General features: G+C 47.9%; 1 protein-coding gene across 3 annotated transcripts in view; it reads right to left on the bottom strand.

The window, feature by feature from the left end:
• PRKCH (protein kinase C eta) overlaps positions 1-11,825 on the bottom strand; it is a 116,560-nt gene that overhangs the window by 66,424 nt on the left and 38,311 nt on the right. For all 3 annotated transcript variants that reach the window (XR_005820784.1, XM_040560568.1, XM_040560569.1), the window contains exons 3-4: positions 1,542-1,692; positions 690-724 (exon numbers count right to left, since the gene is read on the bottom strand). Coding sequence is in view for 2 of the 3 variants with exons in the window: in XM_040560568.1 (XP_040416502.1) it covers positions 690-724; positions 1,542-1,692 (186 nt within the window). In the remaining variant the exon portion in view is untranslated. The remainder of the gene's footprint in view (positions 1-689; positions 725-1,541; positions 1,693-11,825) is intronic.

Raw genomic sequence — 11,825 nt, 5'->3', positions numbered from 1 at the left:
GCAAGATACCCATTTGGTTTACATGCAGCTTCCTTGCATATCAACACTCCAGTGCCCTATTATATTGCACAAGAAGGCTGTGTTAGAAGGCCTGGGTGACCATGCACTTGTGAAGCAAGTAGTTCTGCTACCTTACCATAGAAAAAAAGGGAAAGGAGCTAAAATAATTAAGTGCAAACAAGGACCACATACATCTGTACAGCCATTCAGCCAAAACGTGCATTCAGACACAAGTGCTGCACCAGGCCCTGAGACTGCCCTTTGAAGTCACATCCTTAATTTCACTTTGTTTATCTACACAGGGAGAGAAAGGAAGAGGGTGACCATTCCAGCAAGGTGCTTTGTATTTTAGTATCAGCTGGACACTGTGTTGAAGGGACGTTGGGTTTCTAAAGCCTAGCCAGGTGTTGCACACACACAGTAACTTGGTGGATCTGTACAGGAGGAAAACTGTGGGTGAAACACAGCAACTGGACCCCTAGGTGTTTGCATGAGCATGGGTGATTGTTCCTACACGCATTCAAGCCACCAGACTGACAGCTGCTCTAGTGCACGGTTTTGGCTGGCTGAGGAGGAAGATAAGCAGTGACTTCAGAGAAGCTCGTAACCACAGGACATCCCAGCAGCACAGGGAAGTGCTCCTGAGGAAGCACACCCAACAAACACAGAGCCCGAGCAGAGCACCTTACCTTGACACTGGTATCCCTGCTTCCCAAACACGCCCCTGTGCAAAGCAAAACATGAACAGAATTCAGTAGCAGTAAAGCAGCCTTCTTGCAGACCATTTACAGAAAAGAGAGCCAAAAGGCAAGAGGATCCCAAATGACCAGATCCCTGGGGAAAAACTGCCCAGCAATAAGGGTGCAATTCAGTACTGGGGGGGTGTAAGTGTAGCAAAGTACTGCCAGGGCCAGAGCTTACAGTGCAAGGCTGTCAATGTACGTGTTATTCTTCAAATTCCCCCTCACTCTAGTTTCTGAAATATTTCGTTTTATTACAACACACACCACACTTATTAGACTGATCCCAACAGCCCACACCCTGTTATTATCTCTCCTACTCCATGCTCTTTTGAGACATATATAAGTTTTTCTCCCTGCTCTGCCTATGCCCCCACACATATCATCCCACACCTTACACCTCCTCTGATGGCTTTTTGGTTCTCAGACATTTTCTCTAGTTTTTCAAGCAACTGTTTTTCTCATTGTAATCTCAAAACTCCACTCAAACTAACATTTGTGGTCTTTCTTTACTTCTTTTTCCTGAAATAACATTTGCACTTACAAGCGAGGAACATTGTCCTATCCCCACACTCTCCCAGTTGGCTTCCAGCATCCAACCTACACATCAGCTCTGGCCTCTCTGCAGCAGATTCCAATTTGCAGTGTAAATGTACCCTGGTAGTCCTGGTGGGCATGGGGAGTCACTTTAGTAGCCCTTGGTAAAGTGCTGGGTAACCGATTCAGCATCACAGATGGCATGTCAGTCCCCAAACATAAAGGGCAGGAAGGTCCGCACCACTGCTTTTGAGCAATTCTTACCAGATGAACTCCCTGCAGTGTGAGCAGTACGTTGGCTGTCGCAGGTAGGTAGCCATGAATTTGTGCCCATTCACCTGATGCACTCGTCTTCGCATTGCCCGCTGGCGCTTCCGAGTGAGGTTCTTAAAAATTCGATCCCTCGGGAGGGTTCCTATGCAGGAAAAACAAAAAGCAACAAAGCATTAGCACTGTTGTGCACAATTGCTACCCCACTTTTTGCTATGTATGGCACAAAATGCTTTCAAAGGCCACGATTACGTCCCTGGTTTAGAAGTTGGATAATTAGGATCTAGCACAAGAAAAGCATCTGGGAAAGGCAACAGAGTAAGTTAATGGCAAAGGCCAAAATCTCAAAATTACATTCTTCATCTAGAAATAACTGCTTCTTCCCATCTGCCTCTCACTCCTCTCCCATGTTGAGACATGTCACTAACACATTGATTCATAAGGTGTAAACAGACCAGAAGCTCAAGGCTAATGAGTTATCACAACTCACAGCTCTTTGGGTAATAACTTCTGAAAATGTGACTGCGTGCAACTGACTGACCAGCCCCATGCAGTGGTGCTGAGCCAAAGCCATCACTTGCTTGCTGAATAGTGTTTATCCTCCTTCAGTATCCTCATGCTATGCTTCAGCATCACCATTTGTAGTGACTTTGCTGTTTGGTATGTGTCATTCTCCACTTTCTTTAAAGGGCTCATTTACCAAAGGACAGATAATATTTTACAGTTCTAGAGAGCAACGCACCAGGAGCTGTTGGCACTGCAAAACTCAATCATCTCAAAACTTACTGTTATTTATTTATTTATTTTCAAAAGCAGGTTTAGTTCAGCCATATAACAATTCCCGAGCAAAGCTCAGTTTACACAGAACAAGTCACTCTTAAAACACAGAACTGAGCCCTGGATCCAGAAAGTCATTCACATACAGCAGCAGACATCTGTCTTAAAAACCACAGCCATCTGGCTTCTGGGATCCTTGCACAGACCAGGTCAGACTCATCTGAGCTTCCGAGATCAAAGCCTCATCTGGGCCACACTTGCCTCAGAAGAAAGAAATAAAATTTGCAGTGTTCAAGTCAGTTGCTTTCCAAAGGATGGGATCAGGCCCTCCTAACAAGTGCACCCTGGGGACACATGCTGGAGTCTGCTGCAGGACAGCATGCACCAGCACACTCAGGACGCCTGTTTCGAGGGCAGACTGCTGCAAGACAAAAGCCTGCTATTGCCAAACCCCTCTGCATAGATATAATGCCACAGGAAGAGCAGGCGGTCTGTAAACTTCCCAGCTCTCTGATCGTCCCAGCGCAGCTGATCGGCAGCCGTACCCAAACACAGCTGTTACCGTACCACTTCATTTGCCCATAAAAAGGGGGCAGAGCATTTCCCTGCTTTCAACTAGCTTTGTTGATTAACTACTAAAAAAAAAAAAAAAGCCATCGACCTGATCAAGGCTTGAAGTGTAAGAGTCCCACATCACAGGCACATTTCCTGGTCCTTTCTCTAAGAGTGGAGATTAGGGAAGCCGTCCCATCAGCGCTGAACCCAGCCACTTCAAAGGGATGCAAGCCACATGATGTATTCCTCTGAGTGTTCTTGCCACACAGGTTTCGAAGCAAAGCCAGCCATAAAGCTCAGTTTTGCTTTTTTTTCTACTGCATTCTCCCAGCCATTTGTGCACTTCCATAGGCACCGACTGGTAACTTCATACCCAATGACTTAACCGTGACATGGAGCTTGGCCTGACTGTGAAACAGCTTGCATTTATTTTTAAAATGGAAGCACACTATAAATTAGGATTTTCCCATTAAAAGAAAAAAGGATGTGGTATGGCTCATCCAAGCACTTAAAAAGAAACCTGCCTTCTTCGCTGCCGAGCTTCAAGCAGTTGCTCAGAAAGACAAGTGTAGAAAAGCCTGCCCTTCTAGGGAAGTGCTTAAATGTGTGTTTAATTCTCACTGAAGCCAACAGGACTCAGGGGACCACAGGAATTGCCAGGCTGAATCACAACGTTGGCCCATCTAGTTCAGCATCCTGCCTCTGTCAGTGGGCAACCAGGAACACATGACAGCAAGATGGAGGAACCCTGCAGCTGTGAGATAATTTGCCTCTTTCCCCCACACAAGATGTCATTTTGATCTCCAGAAGTGCGAGCCGACGTGCGGAGGTTTAATATCCCTTCCAAACATTCAATCATCGCTGCGCAATTTCAATAGCCTTGTTATCTACCACGGAAAACATGGCTGAGGAGAACTTCAAGAGGTCAACCAGTTCATCGTTCTTCCCCAAAAGAGGAAGCCAGTTCCTTTGCTGAGCTCAAACTTCGCGTGAGAGAATAAAAAATAAAAAATCAGAAATTTCCTTCCATTATTTTGGAATTTGCTCACCTTTAAATTCAAGTGAACTTATCCTTTGTCTAGGCGTAAGCTTACACTTAAGTGTTTTTCTGGATCAGGGCCAAAAACCTCAGTTGGCAAAGTTTTCTGGCTTGGAGCTCAGCACGCACAGGAGAACTTCCAAGGAATGGAAAACGAAGAGAAGCATTTGGGAGTGGGTGCTGAGCACAGAAGTCAATCACTGAAAGCAGCAGCCCGGTCACCAGCTTGCTTTGCACCGGCTGCTCCTTTAGAAGCCCAACAGCTGACCCCCCTAACTTCACGCGCTCTCATTTACCAGAGTTTAAGGGAATTACATTCCCAGTTTAGCTCACGTAGGTCTGTTTGTCACGGTTCCCCCTGGGGACCAGCATGGGATAAAAGCCCCCTGCCATGAGCAGGCCCCAGGTGGATAAGAGCAAAGCAGCCCACGGCACTACCAAGCAGGACACGCAGTGCGGCCTGGGGCTCAGCCTGCTTTCAGACAGCCCACGGTTTTGAAATGGTTCACAAAGGGTTATTAATATTTAAAACATTCCTCAAATTTCACGTTTTCCCACGTTACGCTCTTGCATTATCCTGTGCATTTCTCCAGGTGCAGGTCTTCCAGGTGATCCTCACACCCATGCTTATGTTCATCTCGCATTAAGTTACAGCAAATTTAGGGTTTATTAAACAGAAGACTGACTTCAGCAGGGCCTGCGCTACTTTCAACATGGAATCAGCTCTTTTGGGTACCTGCTCCCCCCACTTCCTGATGCTGTCTGGAGTGAAAATGGGAGGGAGAGCCCAGCACACCTCAGGGCTGCAGGAGGACATCCACCACGCGATCTGATTGATCCAAATACACAGCCACGTCCCACAGAATAAATTCCTCCTTCAGAGGGCCCGAGCACTCCCCGACCCCTCACACCACGGCACGGAGCGGGTGAGTTCTGCCCCCCAACAAGGCCCAGGTGATTCTGAAATAGCGGACCACCACCACCAGCTATCCTTACCACCAAAACCACCCTGTTCCCGACAGCCAGCCCTCACCAGGATGGCAATTCCTCAGCACACAAGCACCACATATGCCAAGCTACCCACAGCATCGCTCTCAAGAGGCTGTGGGCCGAAACCACCCACTCATGCCTGCTCAGGGTGGACAGCACAGCCCCCGTGCCTTTAGCGTCACAGGGTGTAAGGTCGCTGCAGAAGTCTTTCTGCTCACAGCCTCTGGAGAGTTTCCTACAGAACATGGATTTTCTGCTCACGTGCTGACAGGATTTTGCCAAACAAAGCAGCTCCAGACCACTTTAGGAAGACCCAGACTTTTAAAAGCCTCTAATCTCTGGTGAAGCAACAAACCACCACGAATAGTTCGGATGTCCACATACTGCTATAAAAACAAGCAAGTAATTACCCAGTGAAGGGAGTTGTCTGCGTTGATGGTTAAATTTGGATGTCTGTAACTATGGGGTATTTACTGCGCCTGGCTATCTGTAAAAGCGACTACAAAGTCAAGTACTAAAAAGCCTCTTCCCTTTTCCTCTTCTCCACTCAGGCCTAACACGTGTTTATGCCAGTGGAAATTATGCTTGTGGAGGGAGAGGAGAATAAATAACCCACCGAGTCATCCGGGGGCGGCTGCAGGCACTGGTGCCCCGCTCACCCAGCCAGCAGCACAGACACCCTGCCCTGCCTGCCCCCAAGCCCGCCTGATCCTGCCTTCCCGGACAGAGAACCCCCTTTCCCCATTGCATACCTTTCGGACAATTAAGCACAACTGCTGTAATGAAGTTATTTATCCGTATTGCTCAGTGCCACTACCCACTGCTCCTTCCAGCAGTCCTGGCTGGAGCTCAGCTCCTCCTGGTGCAGGAAAGACAAAGCAAGCTCTGCTGGAGAGACAGGTGAATTCATTTCTCAACAAGCCTTTTTGGAACACTTTTTTTTAAATTTATTTATTCCAAGGGTTTATTTCAGTTAAGTCCTTCCAGCGGTGGTGTAACTACAGCAGTAAGACAGACGGAAAAGCTGTAGCATGAAGTGCTGTGGCGTCACTGCTCACCTCAGAATAGTCAAAGCGTGTCAGAGCTCACCCATCAGAAATCAATCTCAGCACTGCTGCTGTAACGCCAGCACTACAAGTATTCGGGTACGCCCTGGCACATGAAGCTCTCTAGTGTTATAGTTCAGCACATGTCAACAAAACTTGCCTTTGAAAGAAAGACATTCAAAAAACAATGTAAAAAGCCTTAAGCAATAATGCTAATAGATTAAAACTTAACAAAGCCTTTTTTATTAGTACCAGTATGTGTGCTATCCTGTGCTCCCCTAGAAGCATCCCAAGCAAGATCCCATCATACTGAACACCATACAGGCATGGAGTGGAGCCCAAGCACAGGACACACTAGACTGCCAAAAGCATGTGAGCAGACTGGAGGCCATCAGCTGCAGCTCACAGCCCCTCACCAGCGCCGCAGCACAGAATAACAACCGCTGGGATCAGGCTGACGGCCCTCCTAGCCCATGTCCTGGCAGCGAGTAGTGGGAGGGTTTATTAGGAAACAAATACAAAAACCATCACCTACATCAGAGGCGGGAAGGAAAACACACACCCATCCCTTCCAGCCATCAGTGGTGCAGGAGCTCTCTCAACGCTCACCTAACAGCAGGCTTCTTCCTATTTACTGAAAATAAACAGAGGCTAAACCCAGATGTTTATTTTCCAAGCTGGAAAACATGTATCTTATGAAAAAAATCCCTTACAAGGACTTGGTGTATCAGTCAACCAAGAGTTTTATCTTCACAATCCCATGGATAGTCAAAACCACAGGAAGCCTTCCTAATTAAAACATTATAAACACAACGCAGCATTGAAGAAGCTGATAGCCCAACTCTGAAAGGGGAAAAGGATTTCAAAGCTACGACCTAAAGTTGTACTTCCACGGCTGATTGTTCTGCTTCCCCAGAACATGTGCTGTAGATTGAAAGCCTTTCCTTTCTTAAGGACTGCAAAGGTTTCTCTTCAGTTCACCTCATAAGTTACCTGGACGTGTGAATCTGCCAAAGGAAAACAGCACATCCCCAGAAAACCTCTTAACTACATGGGTAGTGGTTCGCTTTCACTTCACATCCATATGAGCTTCTGTCCTCCTGCAATTTCTATCAGTCTGTGCATGAAAACAGATCGGTTCAAATCCCAGTAGAAGCTTACACCAAAGAAAACATGTGGCACATCAAACAGAGGCTGAGGCTCGTGTTTGAGCCAGCTGCTGTTTTCTCCCCTCTGAAAGTGCGAGAAGTTTGGTACGAAGACCAGAGAAAGAACTAGCTTGTGCTGGCACGGCTGGGGTGTCTTCTACCAGCACTTGACAGAAAAGCCATTTTAATGGGCAGTTCATCTTTTAAGATGTCAACCAGTCAATATTGTCTTAAAGAACAAGAAGGAATAATAGAGCAATTTGCTCTGACTCCAAAAAAAAGGAATTTTCCCACTCATGAGTATGAAGCAGCGTTCTCAGCAGTCTCATTGATGCACAGAACATGCAATCATCGTTGCCCCAAACAGAGCATCAAGTCACACAGAATTACACACTCAAGGCAAGGCCTTTGGTTCTCGTCCACATGCTGAAGTAGGGCAGACCCCCTTCCTTGTTTTTCTTCCCTGTTTAAGACAAACTGGTCTCAGCTCTCATCCTCAGTGCTAAGTGATCAGCAGCATTTGAATATCGAGGCTGAATAATGATTTTGGAGTGCAGCAGCAGTGAGAACAGGATCAATGAAGTTCAATCAACAGCGCTAGCGAACATGACAGCGTTCAGCTACTGCTATAAATCCCATCACAAGCTTATTTCTGGAATCACACCGTGATGCCAAAGCTCTGGCAGCAACAGCAGGTGAGGAAGAGATCACAATGCTGAGCAGACACGTCTCAAGTTAGCACCAGGACCTTTGGGGGAAGTTCAATTTGCTTTGCAGTCTCTAGCATTTGGATGTAGGAGTGCAGGGACAAGGCGAGAGCTCTGCGGAGCTGGAGAGCCCAGCACGTGGCTGCCAAGGGGCCATCCACAGGCACGGGAGAGAAGAGGGCTGAGAAGCAGAAGGCAGAGCCTAGTGCTAAGGCTCGAGGAGGAATAGCTGCTTTATATCTGTTTGCATAAATCCTGTGAGAAAGTGAGAGAGGAGGAAGAAGGCAGCTTGAGAAACTTAAAGCAACCAGCAAGGGGGTATTCTGCTGCCACTTGGTGTCTACAGACCAGCTATGAATACTATAGAGGTTATTTTGCATAGAGTTTTAATCGTGATTGCCACACAGCTTTTCAGACACACACAGGGCAATTCAAAAATATGATTTTCCACATCTGCTCTTATAAATTCTAAATAAATAAAAAAAATAAAAATCACAGAAGTCTGCTTGTGGATATTGACAGTTAGCAAGCAAAGCACCGCAGCATGCTGTACAAGGCTGCAAAACATGATGGTAAGGCTCTTTCATTCATTTCTGTAGCGAGTAACAATGAAGAGGAAACGGGATGTGGAGATTAATGGAAGATTTCCATGAACATGAACAACCCCATGCCACAAAAGACCAGGTTCTGAAATGGAAATCATCACACGCCAGCTAGTTTGTGCTGTCCAGGCCACAGGCTGCAGAAGAGATGCCAGCTGCCAAGGAGGATGTGTTTGACGGGAAAGCCACTTCCCCGTGCTTCCCTCTTCCTTCTCTTTTCAGCCACACCGCTGTGAGAGAAGGAAAAGGACAGCTCCATTTTTCACCTACGTGTTTCTCTGCCAACAGCAAGAAACGTTTTTCTTATGCTCAGTTTGTCTTTGTCTCTACAAGTTTCTGCGTTAGTTTGGAGATGGTAACCTCGTGATATTTGTTTGAAAGAGATACCAGGCCGGGGTGATAACAGCTAAGAACTGCCTCAACATGCACAAGGAGGAGATGCCAGGGGAAAAGGTTTTTAATTTTAAATTGGAGGAGGGACTTGACAGACAGCAGATACCTGGAGCCCCAGATAGGCCCTGTGACTGGAAGGCCCACTCGTATCTGTGCCTGTACCCAGCAGGAGGCACGCAATACCCATGCGGTGTGTAAAAGCAGGATAAATTAGTCAGGTCATATCCAGCGAGATGACAGACGGGAGCTTCCCTCCGGCTGCAGCTGAACGTGATCTTCCAGGTGCAGCCGGGCTGGGCGAAGACACCCAGCCCCAGCCCCGTGCTGCCTGCTCACGATGCATTCCCCTCCTCAGCCCCTCGGACCCGCCGGCCTCACTCCGTGTGCAAGTGTGACCCAGTCCTGTCACGCTGATCTGGGCTAGGGACAGGCAACAACAAAGGAAACCAAAACCCGAAGGTGACCCACACAACAGTAAGAACTGCGTCCCCTCCCCAGCTGGGGACAGAGCTGCACATCTGCTTGGAGTCTCAGTTTTACCATAAGATGGGGAAAATCCTCCTTCTTGCTTGAAGATGTACAAATAATACTAGTACCTTGTACTTACTGCATCACTCGTTAGAGACTTAACGAACCGATTCCTCTCTCTCCTCCCCTTGCCAATTATACTCATTATTTCCTTCTGCTTAGGCAAGTGAATTTCCATTGTAAAACCTCCTGTTAGTCCTTCCCACCTACTAAACCGAAGAGAAAAATGTTGAGATGTGATTTATTGGGAAAGGAAACCATTTAAATATATTATTCATTAAAAACAGGAAAATAAAACTAACAAAGCAACTTTGATCTTTCCCATGATTAATTCATGCACTAGAAGCCCTCTGTACCGTAAGTTTTAGAAGATTTCAAACTACGCTGCGCTGGCTGAAGGGTACGAGTACTACTGATGGAGTGACAGCATTAATAGGTCAAAGTTAGCAGCACCTGTGCAAAATCCTTGAGAAACACATAATTGGCACGCTGGGCAAACAGCAGGGAGATCCTGAACTTTCCCCTGATCCCGACGCCTCGGGGCTCGTGTGTGTTGTAACAGCCAGCAACTCATGCTCGTCGGTAGCTCCGCAGTCGGTGTTACAACACGCGACGAGGAGGCCCTGCCTACCCAGGAAAGCATGAGTTTCCAAGTGGCATCTATTTTTAACCAGATGCAGCTTCGTGCTATTTTTAAGTAGATGCTCCAGGGACATCCTTCTTCTGGGCTGCGTGACCAGCTTCGGAATCAAAATCAGCCAAGAGTATTAAAACAAGCGTGGTTACACAAGGTTTTACGCTCGAGTAAATTTGCTTAGAAGTCATGCCTTTATGTTTAAGCAATGCAGCTTTTCCAGAGAGATACAGGCTCAACATCTGTCCCAAAGAGGGGGCACCAGAAAGATTTTCTTTATGTAACATGAGACAAAAAGCATAAAGAAGCTGGGATGAAGAGAAAGCCTGTTGAAATGGGAATACCAAGCAGCTTGTATCCAGCAGGATCCAAGGTCTTGCAGCAATTTGACAAATTGCAACCACGTTACAAAACACTGCAGCCATCCCTGGGATAAAACCTCAAGTTTCCTTACTAGGGGCACCGCACCTTGCAGTGGGAAAGCAAATTGTAACCAAAAGCACAACTGGAACCTAGACAGGAAGAAATTAATTGGGAAAGTTAACAGAGTTGGACAAGTGACTTCAACACTCCCCTTTTCTTGCTGTTGGGGCCGCGCAGCAGAGATCACCGGTGCCTCAGCCTTTCCCAAGTCTTTGCTGGGGCATTTGCTCTGTGCTCCCTTGGAGGGATGCCCAGCACCTGAGTCACCAGCAGCCTCCCTGCAGCAGCTCCTGGCTGACTGGTCACCCAAGTCGCACAGAGCCAGCCCGAGCGGCCCGGCCGCACACTCAGCCCTGATTGCACAGCCGATCCCTGGTACTCTCGAGATTTCCATGTGGCAGCTTGCTAATAAGTTCCCTAATTGCAACAGCCTTAAAAAGCAGGTTGTTTACCGTGTCGCTCTCCCACGCAGGTTCCCACACACCACGGGCCGAGCAAAACGCCGCCGCAGCAAAGCTTTTGTCAAAAAAATGAATTCAGCCTCTTGTATCCCAAGCTTATTGCTGCCATGAAGAGGCTTGCCAAAAGGCAGCACCTCTCATCAAGACAGCCCCACCTTGGTAACGCGGCGAGGAAATAATCTGTCTGCAAGTGCTCAGCCCAGCGATAGCATTTGGCTTCACTTCACAGCCCGTCCAAAAGCACTCCTGCAGATGGCGCGGACCATTTCTGCTCTGCCCCACGCACCGCACCTGTCCCAGGGCCGGCGGATTATCATCATTCCCCAGAGGGATTTCCTGTAGGGCCGTGGGCCAGGAGGAGCAGTCTTTGGAAAAGACATCTGTCCCAGACAGCCTCCCGCTCGGCTAACCCAGCCAGACACGACCGACCCCACTGCCCCGTCTCTCCCCCAACAGGGTTTTCACACTGCGATACATATTTCTCCATTTCGGAGATACATTTCTGAGATTTCAAAAGCAGATGTCCCAAATCCACGCAGCTACAGCTTGGAAAATGCTGGGTGCCACATGGAGAGGGCGTTGCTTGCCTTGGCTCGGGATCTCTGCGCAGAGGGAAGGGCCCCTGCAGGTTTCACCAGCTCTCCAACAGCCACCAGCGCCACCAAACCAATTTTCTTCTCACAAACGGACGGCCCTTTCCACGAGGTCTAAGAGCAGCAGTAATGCGGACGTGCTCTGCCTCCCTGAGGGCTCTCCCGTCTCACCCTCCTCGACTAATGAAGACGCAGAGGTGGCTGAGCGGGAAGAAAGCCACTTTCCCCACCAGCTTGTGATAGACACCTAAGTCTGCAGCTCCTTTCATCTCCTTCCCAGTGCCTCATGGAGCAGGAACATACGGGGAGGGAATTTGGTTAGGCTCAAATGGCATGAGATGAAAGTCAGACTACGGCTTGATGCTCGCAACAGTGTACTTAC

The sequence above is a fragment of the Cygnus olor genome, chromosome 5 (genome assembly GCF_009769625.2).
Source record: "Cygnus olor isolate bCygOlo1 chromosome 5, bCygOlo1.pri.v2, whole genome shotgun sequence".
Classification (NCBI taxonomy): domain Eukaryota; kingdom Metazoa; phylum Chordata; class Aves; order Anseriformes; family Anatidae; genus Cygnus; species Cygnus olor.
Note: the sequence above shows the minus strand (reverse complement) of the source record. Positions and strands in the feature narration are given on the sequence as shown.